This window comes from Suncus etruscus, chromosome 20 (genome assembly GCF_024139225.1).
Source record: "Suncus etruscus isolate mSunEtr1 chromosome 20, mSunEtr1.pri.cur, whole genome shotgun sequence".
Classification (NCBI taxonomy): domain Eukaryota; kingdom Metazoa; phylum Chordata; class Mammalia; order Eulipotyphla; family Soricidae; genus Suncus; species Suncus etruscus.
This window is the reverse complement of record NC_064867.1, coordinates 29,124,137-29,144,034: the sequence shown is the minus strand read 5'-3', so window position 1 is coordinate 29,144,034 and position 19,898 is coordinate 29,124,137. Positions and strand designations below refer to the sequence as shown.

The window sequence follows — 19,898 nt, the reverse complement described above, 5'->3', positions numbered from 1 at the left end:
GACTGGCCTCCTGAAATGCTGCAGCCAAGAGCCACCTGGGAAAACTCTGGGGAGATGAACAGGTTTCCTCCCCTTCCTGCCCCGCTGGCCAAGGAGGGTCTTGTGGACTTCGAAGGTGATTTGCGCCTTGTCCCAGTTCTGCCACTAGATGGCAGCGTGAGCCCTCCAGCCTGCCATCTTTGAGTCTCAGTATCTACATCTGTTAAATGGTGAGACGCATTGGGTCATCCATTTGGTCCCCTTAGGAAATGGCGAGCAGTTTCTACCCCACCAGACAGAGTTGATTGGGTATACCAATCCTGATTCAGTCCCCGACATCTGAGAAGGTTACCTGAGCACCAGAGGAGGCCCAGACCTTTCAATGACAAGACTTGTAGATGACAGGTGGATGTAGCACCTATATGCAGACCACCTGCTTGCCACTGATGTGGGCACTGAAGGGGCACAAGGCCAGGCCCAGCACCTTTCCCCACCTCAGGACCACCCACTCTGCTCATTTGGGATCACTGAGGAAGAGCTGAGGTTGGGGTCACCTCAGCCATGCTGGCCAGTGCCCAACTGTGGAGGTCCAGCATCTCTTAACCAAGGGCCCATTAGGACTCAAAGGGAACAAAAAAAAGAGACCTGGACCACGTGTCTTGTAAAAAGTTGGTTTTATTCGTCACTTATTCACCTTATCTCAGTTAGGCCATTTTGGCGTCCACAGTGACAGTCCCCTGGAAGTCTGGGTCAGCCTCCCACCCTGGTGAGCATGAGTAGCAAAAGCCCCACAGAGGGGACGTTTGTGGGCAGGGCCGGGTCCTTGCTAGGATCCTGGGCTGAGCCACAGGCTGCTATCCAGCTGCCCGCTGAGGAAGGAGGCTGGGCCGGTGGGGACCTGGGTCTGACAAGGCCGCGCGTGAGATGGTAAGTTGTCTGGCTGGTGCCACCACTGACTGGCCGTGGCTTTGGGGGCACCCACAGATGATGGGTTCATCTCCCCAGGGTTATACAAGGTCATGCGCCCCTTCGACAAGTAGGGCACCGCTCCTTGTGGACACTGTCTCCTGAGGGGCTCAAAGGGGCCTTGGAAGAGGTCTGAAGCCCTAAGACCTAGTGACTCCATTATTGCAAACAGAATGGATTTCTGATGGAATTGTGATGATCATAAACATTGGAGCAGCTTCGCCAAGAGCACTGTGCTATCTGTTCTACTCATTTGGTCCTAACACACGCTAAGTCTAGAAATGAGTGGGAAGTTTTTGGCCTTAAGGTGGTGGCACCCCAGAAGCCCAAGTTGGAAGTGGCCACCACCTTAGGGCTCCTCCCGCCCTCTCCTGAGGCCAGTGGGAAGAGTGAATGGACAATGGAAGAGTTAGAGACCCAAAGACCACTTCCCAGACCCCCCCCCCCAACCCCACAGGCCTCCAGAGTGCCTTCAGGTATAATCCAGGGGCACAAGATGATTCCCAGACTTGCTCCATCTCAGGTCACAGGGGAAATTGAAGATGGGACCTGAGTGAGCGTTCTGGGAAATTCGTCTCCCATTTTGGAAAGCAGTGGCCCTACAGTAACAAATTTTCAGGGGGATGATGGTGCCTTCCAGAGGGACAGTTGGATGCTAGACAGCCCCTTGGGTAAAGACAAGATCACAAGTCGCCCACGTGGCCCAGCACAAGTGGATGCCCTGCGTGGTTCGTGACGGCCACCACTGAGCAGACCCACCAACAGGATTTGTGCTTCTACCACAGCATTGAGAAGGTGAAAGGTGGAAACAGAAGTCACATGGACACGGGATGGCACACACCACCCCTGCCCCAACATGGATCCGGGCGTTGCCTCCTTAGTCCTCCTGGCAGCACCGGGGTGGGGGAAAAAAAGCAAAAACTGCAAACCGGGAAATTTCTAGCACTTTACAAAGTGGAATGAAAGACTATGAAATTCAAAAAGCTCATTTGCCACAAAAGTCCACATGCCCGAGCAGCGATCCTAGGATGAGAGCTCCTCAGGGGGAGGTGGTGGCCCCTGTCCTTGGCCATCCCGAGCTCCTTTCCTGTCCCTGGTTGGGGGCGGGGGGCCACAGGCGCTCAGAACAGGAGGGCCCCCATGCTGCCAACCTCGCTCTGCTCCTTGACGAAGATCTCAAAGTACTGGTAGATGATGGTGACGGCAAGCAGGATCCCAGTGCCCGAACCGATGGCGCCCAGGAAGTCGGCCAGGACAGACAGGGCTCCAATGCACAGGCCCCCGAAGGCTGCCGCCGTGGGGATGTACCTAGGGGGATGGAGAGCATCAGCCATGTGCTTCTGGGCTGAGTCCTCCCCACCCTGCCACTGGGGCCAGGCTACAGGAAGGGGCCCAGGAGTCTTACAAGGTTCCTCTGATGGAGGACCCTGACTTCTGCTGGCCACCTGTTCCCTCCATGAAACACCATCTCCCCATGCCATATACTGAAGGCAAAGGGCAGAGGGGAGGTAAGACCACGACAGCCACCTGGACCCTTTAATGATTGCCTTCCAAATCCTGGAAGCTAAGCTGATACTCAAATTATTTATCAGCTTAAAAATGATCACTACAACATAAAGTTTTTGTATTTTTGCGGGCAGGGGAGGGCACCTTAGGGCCACATAATGCAAGGTACGGAAGACCCTGAGTTCCACATGTCAGGAGTTCATGAATTCTTGGTTTTTTTTTTTTTTTTTTTTTGGTTTTTGGGCCACACCCGGTAACGCTCAGGGGTTACTCCTGGCTATGTGCTCAGAAGTTGCTCCTGGCTTGGGGGACCATATGGGACACCGGGGGATCGAACCTCGGTCCGTCCAAGGCAAGGCAGGCACCTTACCTTTAGCGCCACCGCCCGGCCCGAGTTCATGAATTCTTAACAACTCAGGGAAGCCCCCCCCCCCCCAGCTCTATGTTCAGTGGGACCATGCAGTATTGGGTACCGCAAGGCAAGTCAAGTGTCTTAACCCAGAACTCTCTCTTGCCCTGAGCGGCTGTCATCCTAGGTCTCAGGCTCCATACTTACTTGGCGTACCACCCTCTTTTTAGAAAAAAAAAAAAAAAAAAAAAAGACCAGCCAGCCCCCCTTAGTGAACAAAATGCCCCCCAACTGCACCAGGACCACTCTAGCTCCCATTGTGGTGGGGGTGGTCTCACCATGTAGGAAAACACAATTTTAGGTTTCCAGAAAGTATATGAAAATAGGGGCTGGAACTCTGTGAAATGGATACCTTGGGGGCCGGGATAAGGGGGCTACACAGCTGGTATTATGGTCAGTTTATAAGGACACACCAGACTGGTTCATGGTGACCAACCACTGCTGCCCTTCAGTGACAACAGAAGGGGAGGCCTTAGCGCACCCCAGGGGGCAGCAGTAGGGGGCATCACCAGGGCCCGGGCCAGACACAGGGTCACCTGTGCCATTTGTTGCAGCCAACTCTATAGTCCTATAGCAGTTGACCCCTCTCCTCCTCTCCCACCCTTACTTCCAATCCTTGGCTCTAGCCCTTCCCCGTGCCACCTCTGCCAGCCTGATGTGCTCTAAACTTACAGGCCGGCGGGTCTCTAAGGTTAACTGTTGTCCCTGTCCCTACTTCCTCACATAGGTGGTTATTGAGCGGGGGGCCACACACTGGCCCCCTCCATGGGCTGGAGGTGCTGATTTTTCTGCCTCCAGAATCAGAAACTGTCACCTTCCCTACCCTGTACCCCAAGGAAAAGGCCTCATGACTCCCTGTCCTGGTGAGCTGCCCTTGGCCCACACTCACCGATTGAGCTCATGGACCATGGAGGTCTCTCGATGGCCCCGCATCACCATCTGCTGCTCTTTCAGCTGCTTAGCAACCTGTGCGACACCCAGAAAGAAGAGGTTGAATTCTTCCCAAGGAGAAGATACAGCCTCCCCCCACTGTGCGCACAGAATGCTTTTACGATGGCCACAAACACACATAATGCTGTGTATGCTTTATGGATGCTGCAAAAAAGTCACATGATCAAATCTTGTCTCTCTGGCTCGGAGCCCCGAACAATAGAGCCCAACAACCCACTGGTCTGGACGCGCCTCAGGAGGAAGCTTGGGTGTGAGGACAGACCCTTTTCTGTGGGTGGGGCATGAGTCTAGGGCCCCCTCATCTCTCTATCACATGAGATCCAGTGTGCCCACCCCAACCCTGTAGCATCCTGCATGGAACTCAGACTCACATCCTTGGCTGAGGAGCCCGACACCTCGATCCAGGTTTTGGAGAAGAAGGCGCAGGAGCCCAGCATGAACACAATGTACACGACTGCATGCACCGGATCTTCCAACACAGAGCCGAAGGATTCTGGGGGGGACAGGTAGTAGCAGAGGCCACCCACTGGGTAAGCCCGGGCTGGGCCCCCGGAAGAAGTGTCCTAGAAAGGGAACAAAGACAGGGAGAAAGAGAGCAGCTGAGTGGGTGTACCCAGACACTGCACCACATTCAGACAGAGAAAGTTAGCTGGAGGGGGAACTGTGCAAAAGGCACACGGCAGAGGGCCCTTTCAGTGACATCTTCGAGCCTGAGCAAGACACCAGAGCAGCCCGCTGTGCCACAGAGCCAAGGCAGCCGCACTTACAGACCAGGTGCCCAGCAGGCTGACCAGCAGGTTGCCGCTGAAGCGCGCCGAGAGCATCTGTGAGATGACGTAGAGGTTGGACACCAAGGCCGACTGCAGGATGATGGGGATGTTGGAGGTGTAGAAGAGCTTGATGGGGTAGGTGTTGTACTGGCCTCGGTAGCGGGCTGACTTGATGGGCAGGTCCACCCTGAAGCCCTGAGAAGCCAGAGAACAAAACAGCTATGAAGGGTGAAGTGGAGGCCACGACCCCCACAGGCTGGCAGTGAACACTCCCAGCCAACCGGCTGACATACACCCCAAAGCAGAGTCTGGAGTGACCCAATTTTTACCCAGAAGACGTGTGGCCCTGTTGGGGCTGAGGCCTACATAGAGCCCACCCTCCCTGCCCTTCAAGTAACAGTCCTTCCATCCAAGAGAGAAAATCATCGATGCCACCTCTCCCTCTGACACCTTCAAGAACAGAATGGGTTTTATCACATTACTTTGGTCAATTCTGGGGGTCTTATTATTTTTTTTTTTTCGGCTTTTGGGCCATACCCAGTGATGCTCAGGGATTACTCCTGGCTATGGGCTCAGAAATCGCTCCTGGCTTGGGGGGACCATATGGGACGCCAGGGATCGAACCCTGGTCTGTTCTAGGCTAGTGTGCGCAAAGCAGATGCCTTATTGCTTGCACTACCACTCTGGCCCCAATTTCGGGGTCTTGAACAGGGCTCAGAACACACAGGATTCGAGGCTCCATTGCCAACACTGGTCAAGTCCCGGAGTAGCATACATGACCAATCAGGCACATGCCAATGCTCTGGTGGAAGGGCGATATGCTGGGAGGGCTGGCCACACAGAGGCTTCCCATAAACTCTCAGCTATTCCCTCAACCATGTCTTCTTCCAATAAGCACCGATACTCATCAATCATCAGATGCAGCCACACCAGGGCAGGCGCGGGTACCTCTGCCTAGTGAGCTGAAAAGGCCTTAAGACCAGGGCTGACAGGACAGTAGGAAGGGTGTTTGCCTTGCACCCAGCTAACCCTCGTCCGATTCCCAGCACCCTGTATGACTCTCAAGCCCCAACAGGAATAATCCCTGAATAAAGAGCCAGGAATGAGCCTGAGCACTGCTGGGTGTGGTTCTAAAACCAATAAAAGGCCCCACACTTTGGTTATGATAGAACAGGTGGCAGTTTACTTTTTTCACTTCTCTTGAACAAAGAACTTTAGTTTTTTTTTTTTGGTGGTGGGGGGGTCACACCTGGCGGCTCTCAAGGGTCACTCCTGGCTCTACACTCAAAAATTGCTTGGGGAAAACCACATAACTTGAACTTTCTAGTCCCGCCTCCCAATTAGAAGGGGCAATAATGGAGGCACCAAGACCAAACAGCTATAAGACCACTAAGTAATAAACAGAAGACACAGAAGGAACCACGCATTCTAGCAGCCCCAGGGGGGAGAGTGGAGGATATGGGAGGCAGGATGGGAGCGGTTGTGGGAGGACAGTTCGGTGATTCAGTTCCCTAATTCAATGTAAATAGTACCTGGAATATTACTGTGAACGGTATGTAAGCCACTATAATTAAAATAAAAATTATATTAAGAAAATTGCTTGGGGGACCATATGGGATGCCAGGATTTGAACCACCATCGGTCCTGGGTTGGCTGCCTACCACTGTACTATCACTCTAGCCCCATTGAACAAAGAACTTTAAAGAGATGTTTTGGGCCAGAGAGATAGCACAGCGGTGTTTGCATTGCAAGCAGCCGATCCAGGACCTAAGGTGGTTGGTTTGAATCCCGACGTCCTGTGTGTGTGTGTGTGTGTGTGTGTGTGTGTGTGTGTGTGTGTGTGTATGTGTGTACACAGCGGTGTTTGCCTTGCAAGCAGCCGATCCAGGACCTAAGGTGGTTGGTTCGAATCCCGACGTCCCGTGTGTGTGTGTGTGTGTGTGTGAAATAAAAACAAAAAGATATTTTGGCCCACTGCTAGGCTCAACCCAAAGGAACATGGCTTTGGGAATGTGTGTGTGTGTGTGTGCGTGTAAGTCACCACTGAGTATACATGGAGCATATACATGGCTATGGATGCCTGGCTGGTAGCCCAGCCCCTGGTTGGGTCCGCACGCACCTGGAAGTAGATGACCACGGCAAAAACGAAGATAGTGGCGATGAGATTCATGAGGTTGGGCAGATTCTGGCGGTAGAAGGCTTCGCGGAGGGCACGGACCTTGTCAGTGCGTGTGGCCAGGAGATGAAACAGGGCAATGATGGCTCCTTCAAACTCCATTCCTGGTAGAGAAGGAGGGGTCCAGGTGAAGGAATGAGCAAGCAATGAAGTTTGAGATTCTCAAGAAGAAAAGAAATGCCTCGACCCTGGGAGCCCACAAAGCAGCTGGCAGTCTCCTCAATGCAGCCTGGCTTGAGGTCAGTGAATGTTGGCCCATGACACTTGTGCCAAGCTCAGAATGCCCTTCAGGCTAGCTAGCTAGAGGGGCTGTCCAGCCACTCATCCCAACTATATTCTCCTGCCTTGCTCCACTTCTCCCTGCAGAGCCTGGCTGCCAACCCACAAGCCCCTAAGATGCCATGCACGGGGTTTCTGCAATTCAGCTATGCCCAATAAAAGTCCAGTCTGCTCTGACTCACTCTTTTCTGGGCTCCTGACATTTCCTGCCTCCAACTCTAAATAACTCTTCTTTTACTGCCTGCACAAGTGGCCTTCATTTATCCAGGGACCTACTTTCAGTCTCACGAATGAGGCTTGAGAGTCTCTGGAGGCCAGAGTCTATTTCCAACATTTAATTCACAGAAGAAGAAGAAGAAAAAAAATCAAAGTCACACGGGTATGCATTGCCCGTGGGATTCTGCCAAAGGACTAACGAAATTAGCAGTGAAAAGACAATTTCTCTTTCCTAGGCAGTTAAGACTGACTTTTGTTTAGAGATTGTCATTAAGCCCTTAAGGGACTAACGAAAGAACCGTGGCTGCAGCCAGGTGAGAAACATCTAATTTATCGAAAAGCCATCCCTGACATTATCAAGAGCATTGGATTGCCAATCTATTTTAGAGTGACTACCAAAATACAGAGAGATGAATGCATGAAGATGCTTATTGCTTTACTGCTGCAATAAGCAGCACAAAAGCTGAAAACCACCTGTACGTCCACCAGAAAGAAGACTGTTGAGGGGCTGGAGAGAGTGTACAGGGGTTAAAGTGCTTGCCTTATACCACAAACGAAGTTCCCCGAACACTGCCAGAACTGTCTCCTGATCCCAAATCTGAAGCCCCAAACCCTTCAAAAAAGGGGGGGAAAGAGGTTGGAGGGAAATATAGAGAATAGGGTGCTATATTTGCATAGGGCTGACCCAGATATGATCTCTGACACCTTATATGGTCCCAGGAGCCCAGTCAGGAATGATCCTTAGCTCAGTCAGGAGCAAGCCCTAAAGCACTGTGGGTATGGTCCAAAAAACAATAACAACAACAACAACAACAAATAACACAACAAAACCCACCACCAACAAAAAATAACAACAAAAGGGAGGGGGTGTGCCAGAAAGCACAGGGCATACGACATTTGAATTCTAGAATCACATATGGTTCTCCAAGTACCACCAAGAATGATCCCACACCACTAGGTGTGGCCCAAGTTCTACCTACACCTCCAAACAAAAACCCACAGTACAATTGAGTTGAATGGGCTTTCACCTGCAATGGAAATCCAGACTGTGCTAAATAAGAGCCTAACCTGGACTCAGGGACAGTGATGTCCCTGCAGGCTACTCTTAGATGAGAAACGTGAACACTGTCAACCTAGGCTCAGAAATGCTTTTGTGCTCTCACCAACTGCACACACACATGGAATGAGAGACGCTCCCCAGATGGAGATGCCTCTCTCTGCCTAGGGAAGAGGGAACCGCTGCCTTCTGCTATGCACCCTCCCCTCCAGGGCCAGACCCTTACCTCGGCCAGTATTGACGGTGGTGGGGCTAAATGCTTTCCACACGATGGTCTCACAGATGTTTGTGGCGATGAAGAGGGAGATCCCTGAGCCCAGGCCGTAACCTTTCTGCAGAAGTTCATCCAACAGCAGGACAATCAGACCAGCAACAAAGAGCTGCAAAAATTGAGGCCAGAGTCAGAAAACCTCAAGAATTTATGCGTACCCTGTTCCACAGCATGTTTCTCTCATCCCCTGTTATTTCTGCTTGGACAGCCAGGCTGAAATGAAAGCTCAGCAGACAGGTTAATAAGATTCCTGACTCAGGGTTTCAGAAGGGCAAACAAGTGGACTCTAGCTTCTCATGTGTGTTTTTTTTTTTTTTTTTTTTTGGTTTTTCTGGGCCACACCCATTTGATGCTCAGGAGTTACTCCTGGCTAAGTGCTCAGAAATTGCCCCTGGCTTGGGGGGACCATATGGGACGACGGGGGATCGAACCACGGTCCTTCCTTGGCTAGCACTTGCAAGGCAGACACCTTACCTCTAGCGCCACCTCACTGGCCCCTCACATGCACTTTTTAATGCTTGGTTCAGGTGTGTGGTCCTGGGAGGGCAGTGTGTGTGTTCACCAGAGAGGGGTTGCTGGCATTCTCCAAAGTTACCTGGATGGTGATCAGCAGGCAGATTCCAGCTCCCATTTCCGAAGGGTCCCCGTACATTCCAGTCATGACGTAGACAATAGACTGGCCGATGGTGATGATCATGCCAAACACTGGAAATGAAAGAAAACCACATCTTCAAAGTGGGGCCTTGCAAGGGCCGCAGGGGGAAGTCAGTGAGCACCTCCTCAGCTATTGCTCAGGAGCGAGGACAGACTGATCCTGCTCCTCCAAGGCTTTGGGTCACAATACTGAGTTAGGATCCGAGAACACAATGACCGGATGCCCTTCAACATAGGCATGGTGCTCCTGGCGTTAAGTGCATGGCCATTTGTAAGGGGCAGAGGAAGTGACTACACGTGAGAAATATGGTTCTCGTGAACACAGCACAGTGGATGTGGTCCTCTCCAAAAGGGGCACACTTTACTGAAGACAATATGTAGGGCACAAAAATTGTTCATAAAACTGTCCTCTGAAATCTGGACTTGGGATGTGCAAGGTCTTGAGTTTACTGCAGATTTAGGACACCTCCACACTCATCTTCCAAGCCCAAGGCCACAGTCATCGAACCATCCCCACCTGTACCGAATGTGCTTAAGGTTTCCCTGTTCAGTCACTCAGACATTTCCTGTCATGAAGCTGTTCTGGTCTCCTGACATCAGCTTTTCTTTTTACAGATACTCTGTGATCCTTTTATAGTGCCCTTGGGCTCTCAGGTATAAGGGGATCAAAACCTATTTTTTTTTTTTTTTTTAGTTTTTCGGGCCACACCCATTTGATGCTCAGGGGTTACTCCTGGCTAAGTGCTCAGAAATCGCCCCTGGCTTGAGGGGACCATATGGGACACCTGGGGATCGAACCACGGTCCTTCCTTGGCTAGCGCTTGCAAGGCAGACACCTTACCTCTAGCGCCACCTCGCCAGCCCCAAACCTATTTATTTTTATCAGCTCCACAGTACAAGTGAATGTATATGTATGACTATTTACTTCAAAATATTTTAGGGGTGTGTGTGTCTCTCATCCAGTTGTGTTCAAGGGACCTGATGAGGATACGCGTGCGTGTGTGCATATGTGTTTGTCTATCACACTGCTTTGCTCATGGAACTACACAGATATGCCAGGGATTAAGCTTGGGTCATTTTCTTTTCTTTTTCTTTTTTTTTTTTTTGGTTTTTGGGCCACACCCGTTTGATGCTCAGGGGTTACTCCTGGCTATGTGCTCAGAAATCGCCCCTGGCTTGGGGGTACCATATGGGACGCCATCGAACCGTGGTCCATCCTACGCTAGTGCTTGCAAGGCAGACACCTTACCTCTAGCGCCACCTTCCCGGCCCAAGCTTGGGTCATTTTCATGCAAGATAAGCACCCTATATATATATTTATTATTTGATTTTAATACTAAATTTCTCAGGGAGGATAACATTTAAAAGAACACTATCAAGAGCTAGAGCGATAGCACAGTGGATATGGTGTTTGCCTTGCACACAACCAACCCAGGTTTGATCCCTGGCATCCCATATGGTTGAGTACAGAGCCAGGAGTAACTCCTGAACCCTACCAGGTGTGACTCAAAAACCAAAATAAAATAAAATTAAAACAAAACAAAAAAAACCAACAACAGCAGCCACAAAAAATAACAACAACCAAAAAACACTGTCAAGACCTGGGCTAGAGCAAGATGCAATGAATGATGAGGATGCTTGCCCTGTATATAGTAGATCTGGGTTAGATTCCCAATACCACATGTGGCTCTAAACCTTGTCAGAAGTGATCTCTGTGTACAGAGCCAGGAGTAAGCCCTCAACACTTCTAGGTTCAGGCTAAAATATCAAAACAAATTAAAACTAATTTTAAAACTCAAAACATGGGGCCGGGCGGTGGCGCTGGAGGTAAGGTGCCTGCCTTGCCTGCGCTAGCCTAGGACGGACCGCGGTTCGATCCCCCGGTGTCCCATATGGTCCCCTAAGAAGCCAGGAGCAACTTCTGAGCGCATAGCCAGGAGTAACCCCTGAGCGTCACAGGGTGTGGCCCAAAAACCAAAAAAAAAAAAAAAAAAAAAAAAAAAAAAAAACTCAAAACATTCCAGACCAAAGAGAAAATAGCTGATTTACTTCCCTTTCAGAAAATTTTTATTTTCCAGCTCCCCTTCCTTAACCTGCAGTGCTCAGGGATCTGGGTCTGTGTGGTTCTGAGGAACAAAACCTGGGTTACCTTATGTGAAGCAAACACTTTATGTTAAATGGTCTCTGCAATTCCAGCTAATATGATTACAAAATTTTTGTGTATACAATAAAATCCTGAACTGTGCCTGCAATGGATACATTGAAAATAGATCAGTCTTTCTCACTCAATTACTTATCACTAATTTTGTGTTTGCTTGTTTTTAGGCCACACTGAGGGGTGCTCAGGTTACTCCTGGCAGGCTTGTGGGACCATATGGGATGCCGGGAATCAAACTCAGGCTGGGTGAGTGCAGGGCTTTCTGTCCTACCCGCTGGGCTATTACTCTGGTCCTTCCCACCATGAATTGAAGTCAAACATACTGGCATGGGAAAAATCTAAATACTATTTCTCTCTCTTTTTTGGGGGGTGGGGTGGGGTTGTTAGGCTACAAATGGCTGTGTTACTCCTGATTCTGTACTCAGAAATTATTTCTGGCAGGTTTGGGGGACTACATGAGGTGCTAGGGATTGAACCCAGGTTGGCCGTGTATAAGACACATGCCCTACCCACTGTACTGTCACTCCAGCCCTACTACTATTTCTCAATCAGTACTTCAGTCCACAGCCAAGAGGGGAAAGACAGACAGGTTGGCGCAATGGTCCTTGTGATGCTATCTGATGCGATGAGATAAGCAGCAGCAGTGGCAGTAATACTCTGACTTTCTCAGATGAAGAGGAACGGAAGAGCTACTACTAACTGTTCCAAGATGTTCCCCCAATGACCCTTTTGTGTCTTCAAACTCTCAGAAGAAAAATTGAGAAATGTCGGCCCTGTGTCAGGGGCCCGAAGGCAGGGGTCTCACAAAGCCCGTGCAGTTGAACCTACCACCAGATTTAGAACACAATCTTCTCAGCAGAAGAAAACTGTGGCCAGTGGAGCTCAGGTCTACCTGCCCTCTCATCCTGTTGTCTGGGACACTCAACACTCTTCCCCCAGGCTCAGTGTAACTCAAAGCTCTTCCACATTCAAACTCGTTCTCAGGCTACAGAACACCTGCAGAGTTGGCAACGCCAGGATATGATCCAGCACAAAGAAAAACTGTGTGTCACTCTAAGCACTGTACCAGATTCAAAATCTCTGGTTCCATAACTGGCACTGCATGTCACCCATCACCTGAGCTCACGCAGGAGCAGGTCCCTATGTAGAGCCAGGCTGGGTGTGCCCCCAAAGCAAAAACAACAACCCTACTTACGTTTTTGAGCTCCATTGAAAAGGGCTCTGTCCTTGGGGGTGTCACCAACTTCAATGATTTTGGCGCCAGCTAAGAGCTGCATGATGAGACCGGATGTGACGATGGGAGAGATGCCCAACTCCATCAACGTGCCTTGTGACAAAGCAGGGAGAACACAAGGATTAGCCTAGAAAATCAGAACACTACAGAGGCAACGAAATGAGGGAATCACATGCACCCTTATACAAATCCAATGTGTTTCAGTTTGTTTAGCTGCACTCAGAGAATAACCCCAAACATTAACCATCAGAACATAATTCAGCCCATCCTGTCCATTATGCCCGGTGATATCTTATTATGTTTAGGAAGTCACAAGGCATTTAAAGAGATTGCTGCATTACAATTCACCATAAACAGATTCTTGCTGGATTCCCAGAGATAAGGATGGTCTCTTTGTCAGTTAACATAAAGGGGTAACATTCAAATAATATCCAGAGGGAGGGGGAGAGATAATAAAGGGGGAGGGTGTAGGCGGCCAACCTGGGTTCAAACCCCAGCATCCCATCAAGTCCCCTCAGCCCAGCAGGAGTAATTCCTGAGTGCAGAACCAAAAGTAACCCCTCAATACTGCTTCGTGTGGCCCCCAAATAAAATCAAAAACAAAAAAATCCAGTCTGAAAAGGAGCCCATACAATCCTCACAAATAGCAGTTGTGACTAAACTGTGACTAAACTAAACAAGTGATCTATACAAATTTTCTTCCAACTGATTTGGCATCTAGTTTGAGGTACTTTGTAATAATAAACCAATCATAAGCTGTATTATTAAAATGTTCAAAAAAACCTCCCTCCCTCAAACTCTGTGATAGTCAGGAGACATAAAACCACAATTTTTTGGACCCTTCCCAATACTCTGCAGATAGGAAAGAGAGCTCAGAAACAAAGGCTATGTTCTGAAAATTTCATCAAAACAGAGAAATCCAGGTGCAAATGCCATCATTTTAGTTCTTTAAAAATCATTCTGGTGTATTATTTTTTATATTCTCTGAAACATACTTATCTTGCTATTGTCTTATTCTTCATTTGTATTAAATTCTAAATATGACTGTAGACCTTAGTGCTAAATTCAGCATTTTCTTTTTTTTTTTTTTTTTTTTTTTTTTTTTGGTTTTTGGGCCACACCCGACATTGCTCAGGCATTACTCCTGGCTATCTGCTCAGAAATAGCTCCTGGCAGGCGCGAGGGACCATATGGGACATCGGGATTCGAACCAACCACCTTAGGTCCTGGATCGGCTGCTTGCAAGACAAACGCCGCTGTGCTATCTCTCCGGGCCCAAATTCAGCTTTTTCTAAGGCCAATTGTTCAGCACATCACATCCTCAGTCTTTTTTTTTTTTTGTTTGTTTTTGGGCCACACCCGGCGGTGCTCAGGGGTTACTCCTGGCTATCTGCTCAGAAATAGCTCCTGGCAGGCACGGGGGACCATATGGGACACCGGGATTCGAACCAACCACCTTAGGTCCTGGATCGGCTGCTTGCAAGGCAAACACCGCTGTGCTATCTCTCCGGGCCCACATCCTCAGTCTTTTAAAGGCCACAGTAAGCCAGAGCGTATTGTTTGGCTGAGGGCCATGGCCAGTGAAGTTATACAGACGAAGGTGCTGAGAGCTGGGGTCTTACCTCTGTTCGAGGCAAGAATGACTCGGATCCAATAGAAAGGGTCTGCTGAATCGGAAGACATGATACCAAAGAGGGGGATCTGAAAATAAGTAGAAAAAAGGGTGTGAATACTGGTCTGCAGCACCCCAATTTTATCCTCCCAACATGGTGGGAGAGGGAGACCTGGGCTTACCTGGCAGCATACTAAGAAGATAAAGAGTGTGATGGCAGTCCATAGCACTTTCTCCTTAAACTGGATCTGGAAGAGAGCAGAGCGAATTCAGGCCCTGACTTCTTTTTATAAGCAGGTGAACAGAAAGGGACTGGAGCCAGTCAGTTAACTCATTTAACCATTAGCTCAAATAGAATCACCAGTCCTTTACTATGTGAAATCAGAGTCTTAGAGCAATAACTGGTCTCAAAGCCCACAACTTCTGTGAAATGAATGTGAAGGTAGACTCTCAAGAGTTCAGGATATGGGGCCGGGCGGTGGCGCTAAAGGTAAGGTGCCTGCCTTGCCTGCGCTAGCCTTGGACGGACCGAGGTTCGATCCCCAGGTGTCCCATATGGTCCCCCAAGCCAGGAGCGACTTCTGAGCACATAGCCAGGAGCAACTCCTGGGCGTTACTGGGTGTGGCCCAAAAACCAAAAAAAAAAAAAAAAAAAAAAGAGTTTAGGATCACACCCAAGAGCAAAGCCTGGCGCCAAAAACTTGCCTCAGTTGTAGCAGATCTTGGTTCCTTCCCTGAGTACAAACCCAGGAGTAATCCCCAAGCACCACAAAGTGTGGCCCAACCCTGGCCTCCCACCAATGTCAAATTAAGTATGTTGCCATTTAAAGCCTCTCCTATGAGCTGGGGACTATATTCCTCGTATATGACACCCAGGGTTCCATCTTTGGCACTATGGCCTCCAGCATCTCCTCGTGTGGGTCACACTTAGAAACAAAACCAAACAAATAAAACCCCCAGCCTAAGACATGCTGTAATGTTCCATGTTCCTTTGATGATTTTGACAACCCCTTATTCTCTTGACTTTTTTTGGGGGGGTCACCCAAGTGTTTTCTTCTGGTTCTTTGCTCAGGAAATATTCCTGACAGGCTCGGGGGACCATACGGGATGCTGGGGATCAAACGTGGATCACCTAGGTGCAAGCCAAATTCCCCACTCACTGTATTATGGTCCGGCCCCGACTGCTCATTATTTTATTTATTTATTTTTTGTTTTTTGGGTCATACCCAGCAGCGCTCAGGGGTTTCTCTAGGCTCTACACTCAGAAATTGCTCCTGGCAGGCTCAGGGGACCATATGGGATGCCGGGATTCGAATCACCATACTTCTGCATGCAAGGCAAAAGCCTTACCTCCATGCTATCTCTCCAGCCCCATAAGCTGCTCGTTATTCTTTTTTTTTTTTTTTTTTGGTTTTTGAGCCACACCTGGTAACGCTCAGGGGGTTACTCCTGGCTGTGCGCTCAGAAGTTGCTCCTGGCTTGGGGGACCATATGGGACACCGAGGGATCGAACCGCGGTCCGTCCAAGGCTAGAGCAGGCAAGGCAGGCACCTTACCTCTAGCGCCACCGCTAAAATCTGTGCTCGTTGAACAGTTTATTTTTGAGGAATCATGAGTAACATGACATTAAGGAGCAATATGCAGAGTTTAGTTTAGTTCTTGCTCACAAGCAGCTGTTCCAAAGTTTGCACAGTTCCTTAGCTTAACATTAAATGTACAACAGGTGACATTACTTGCACTTTTTTTTTTTTTTTTGGTTTTTGGGTCACACCTGGCAGCGCTCAGGGGTTACTCCTGGCTCTACGCTCAGAAGTCGCTCCTGGCAGGCTCAGGGGACCATATGGGATGCCGGGATTCGAACCATCGTCCTTCTGCATGAAAGGCAAACGCCTTACCTCCATGTTATCTCTCCGGCCCCCACTTGTACTTTTTGTAGGTGACTTGTAAAAAATAAGCCAGACCCCTAGCTCCCTTACAGTGCTAAGCAGCAGATGGAAAGTCTTTGACGTCTTCACTAGTTCTTCTGCCTACAATGCCCAAATGACTTTCCAGGGGTCAACCAATTCAATAATGACAATTAGGGATGAGGACTTTAATATGGATTTTATGACAGTATTAAGCACTCACAACTGTGTTCTTTGTTGGAAGGGGGATCACACCCAGCAGCGCTTAGGACATACTCCTGGCTGTGGGATCACACCTCCAGAGTATATGGAGCCATATGGAGCACTGGGGTGAAAACCTGATTTGACCATGTGCAAGGCAAGCCCTTCCTGCTTCTCTATAGTTCACAAATCATGTTCTTAAAAAAAAAAAATCACTCTTTTGGGGGCCGAAGCAATAGCACAGCGGGAGGGCATTTGCCTTGCTCGTGGCCAACACAGGACAGATGATGGTTTGAATCCCGGCTTCCCATATGGACCCCTGAGCCTGCCAGGAGTAACCCCTGAGCTCTGCTGGGTGTGATCCAAAAACAAAAACGAAAAAATCATTTTTTGGGAGACAGAGGGGTTGGATTTGATCTGTCACCATATATGGTCACCTGAGCCTGCCAGGAGTGCTCCCCCAGCAGTGAACAAATGGAAAAACAACAACCACCACTTTTTGGGTGAGACCCATGGCTCAAGTGGCAGAAGCCCTGCAGGCATGACCCTTTGGGCTTGACCTCTAGTACTGCACAGCCACTTTACAGCAGTAATGATAAAAGCAAACAAAACTTTGTGACCTGAGGGAAAGCCAGTCTAAATGAGCCATGTCTCCTCCACCACACAGGGGTTGAGTAGAGCAAGAAGTTTTGCCTGAGTGGAGCAAAGGCAGGGTATGGCTGTGCATTTACAAAATTACTGTTTTAAGTCCGGAAGCCATAACTCATGGGGCCCAGGGATCTAACCCAGATCAGCTGCATGCAATGGAAATCCCTAAACTTGTTACTATCTCTATGGTCCCTACATCAGTTTTAAGACTCCAAGTGTCTGTGTTGATGCCCAATACACAAGCACAAAACTGAGACGAACCATTCCCTGCAAGGGATGTCACTCCCTCTGGTGCAAGAATCAAATAAATCTTGGTGGGCCAGAGCGGTGGCACTAGGGGTAAGGCGTCTGCCTTGCCTGCGCTATTCTAGGACGTACGGTGGTTCGATCCCCAGGTGTCCCATATGGTTCCCCAAGTCAGGAGTGATTTCTGAGCGCATAGCCAGGAGTAACCCCTGAGCATCACGGGGTGTGGCCCAAAAACCAAAAAAAAAAAAAAAAAAAAAATCCGCAATCCCCTCCCAAATTTGGTGATGATCTCAAAGCCATGACTCATACTTGCAAAACTCACTATTGTGGCTTGTACCAGGTGGAATCTGATAAAAAGTTTTCTATTGTTTACCATTTCTATTTTCCCATGTTATAATGACCCAGTTCTCAAACAAAGACTTCTGGAAAAGCCTCTCAGGGAGTGAGGTGGAAGAGAGGTAGGGGCATAGGGGCATCCCATCTACAGAGAACCCAGGGACTCCTCCAGCTTTGGGACTGAGATCCAAAAAAGCGTATTTCCCCAGGGGAGAACGCCCTACCGAGGTGCTCCCTTTGGAAGGTGCAGTAAGAAAAGTAATTCAAGCTGAGTCTAGGAGCTTTTGCCAGCTTGATCCTCTTAAGGCCAGGATCCATTTTGGGCTGAAGGCCAACCCCAAGGAGGTTAAATTTGCTCCAGAAAAGGTACAAAAGATTTCAACTAGAAATTCCCCTGGAGTCGAGCTGAGGCCATTTTTAATTGTCCTGGGAACTTCCAGGGTCTCGATGATGGCATGCAGACTTGCTGTGGCAATGACCTGGGATGGGTTACTTACCTTCCTCTCCGGCTTCTGGATTTCAGGCAGGATGACACAGAAGGGCTTGATCACTTCCAGAAATTTGACTTGCAAAGAGGGGAGACACAAAAGAAGCAAGAGTTAGGGTACAGAAAGCATCTCCCCACCATCCCAGGGTGTGAAACCTTTGCAGCCCGGGAGCAGTTAGAAGAGGAATGCAGGCCCAATAGGGCCTGTCCACTTTATGCAGGGCCCCAGGATGGTGCTGGGAATGGGTTGGGGAGGACCCCAAGAGACTTACTCGCCATGACGACGGCTTCTCGACTCCGCGATCGGCTCCCAGAGCCCAACCTCCTCCGCCCTGGATGGAGTGAAGGACCTCGGCCAAGACAGAGAGAGACACGTCAGTGCAAAACCCCGCTTCCTGCCACGCGCTGTAGCGCCGGGACTACAACTCCCGGCGTGCCTCGGGGCAACCTGCGCTTGTGCGGCTGCGCGTTACTGATCTCGCGAGAATACGCGAGATTTGGCTGCCGCCGGAAACGGAAGTGCCGCGGAGGGAGGAAGTGAGGCTGAGCGGAAGTGTGGCTAGGTGCGCGGCTTTACGAGAGGGGAAGTGGTTCCAAATAACATTCTGGCCCTTTACCGTCATGGTTGCGCCCTTTAAGCAGGCCTTTTGTCCCTGCGCCGGATATCCAGGAGATGTTCGACTCATGGAAGCTGATGGAACTCTCTTAGGTCGGGTCGTGTAGTTGACCCGGAAGCATTTTCTGGCTCGGAGACTGGAAGTGGGCCCCCTGTTAGCTTTCTACTTCCGGTTCACTACTGATAGGAGTTCCTGGGAGGCTTCCAGTGTATGTGCAGAGCTAGAAATAGTAGGGAAATTTAATAATATAATATTTGTGATTTTGATTTCTATCTTTCCCATGTCTCATCCAAAATTTATGTGTTGATGAAATGTTTCTTTCCCCCCATTGGAGAGTCTTGGTTCCATGTTTATAAATTAGTTTTCCATCATTGTGTGATATGTGTTATTTCTGGGTTTTCAATTGTGTTCCATTAATCTGTGTTTTTGTGTTTTTTTTTTCCTACCATGTTGTTTCATTTCTACTGGTTTATAGGATTTGTTGATATTATATTTTATTTTTTCGTCTATAGTGTCTTTGCAATAAACATTTTTTAAGGTCCAAATATGTTGAATGGATTTTTTTTATATTTCTATGAATATTAATGTTGGAGTTTTTTATTTATTTATTTATTTATTTATTTATTTATTTATTTATTTATTTATTTGGTTTTTTGGTTTTTGGCCCACACCCGGCGGTGCTCAGGGGTGACTCCTGGCTGTCTGCTCAGAAATAGCTCCTGGCAGGCACGGGGGACCATATGGGACACGGGGATTCAAACCAACCACCTTTGGTCCTGGATCGGCTGCTTGCAAGGCAAACGCCGCTGTGCTATCTCTCCGGGCCCTAATGTTGGAATTTTGATAGGGATTCTATCGTGTTATTTATTTAAGAAGTCTATTTTCTTCTTCTTTTTTTTTAGCTTTATCACTCGATAAAGCTACCCAAAAATTAGCAGTGTAGCTAGCAGCTCACGGAGCTTAAGAAGTCTATTTTCAAGGATGAATGGCAAATGTAGCTTTTGAGTATGATACAAGATGAGAATTTGAAAATAGAAATGCATGATAAATTTAAATGGATTGCATGTAGATTTACAAATAAATAAAGCTGTTTTATTTGATAAAAAAAAAAAAAAAAGGAAATAGGGGAGCTTGTTAGGGAGGTGTTGCCCTTATTGCAAACCTTGAAAGCATTCTGGCAAAGAACTCATTAGGGAACCTGAAGGAAGAAAACATTGC

At 48.8% G+C, this 19,898-nt stretch overlaps 1 protein-coding gene across 1 annotated transcript; it reads right to left on the bottom strand.

Moving 5' to 3' along the window:
- Positions 1-1,435: 1,435 nt before the first annotated feature.
- On the bottom strand, positions 1,436-18,486 carry SEC61A1 (SEC61 translocon subunit alpha 1). The gene is made up of 12 exons (XM_049766529.1): positions 18,336-18,486; positions 18,074-18,141; positions 14,421-14,486; positions 14,249-14,327; positions 12,588-12,719; positions 9,176-9,285; positions 8,536-8,689; positions 6,701-6,861; positions 4,579-4,776; positions 4,183-4,374; positions 3,750-3,826; positions 1,436-2,253 (listed from the first exon to the last, which is right to left on the bottom strand). Exons 1-12 carry the CDS (start codon positions 18,340-18,342, stop codon positions 2,067-2,069), a joined length of 1,431 nt encoding a protein of 476 aa, XP_049622486.1. The 5' UTR covers positions 18,343-18,486; the 3' UTR covers positions 1,436-2,066.
- Between the last annotated feature and the right edge of the window lie 1,412 nt (positions 18,487-19,898).

Coding starts and splice junctions, on each gene's coding strand:
- SEC61A1 (XM_049766529.1), bottom strand. Junction 12,720..14,248: donor CATTCTTGCCTCGAACAGAG/GTAAGACCCCAG, acceptor CTTTGTCACAAG/GCACGTTGATGGAGTTGGGC. Junction 9,286..12,587: donor TTTCAATGGAGCTCAAAAAC/GTAAGTAGGGTT, acceptor TTTCATTTCCAG/TGTTTGGCATGATCATCACC.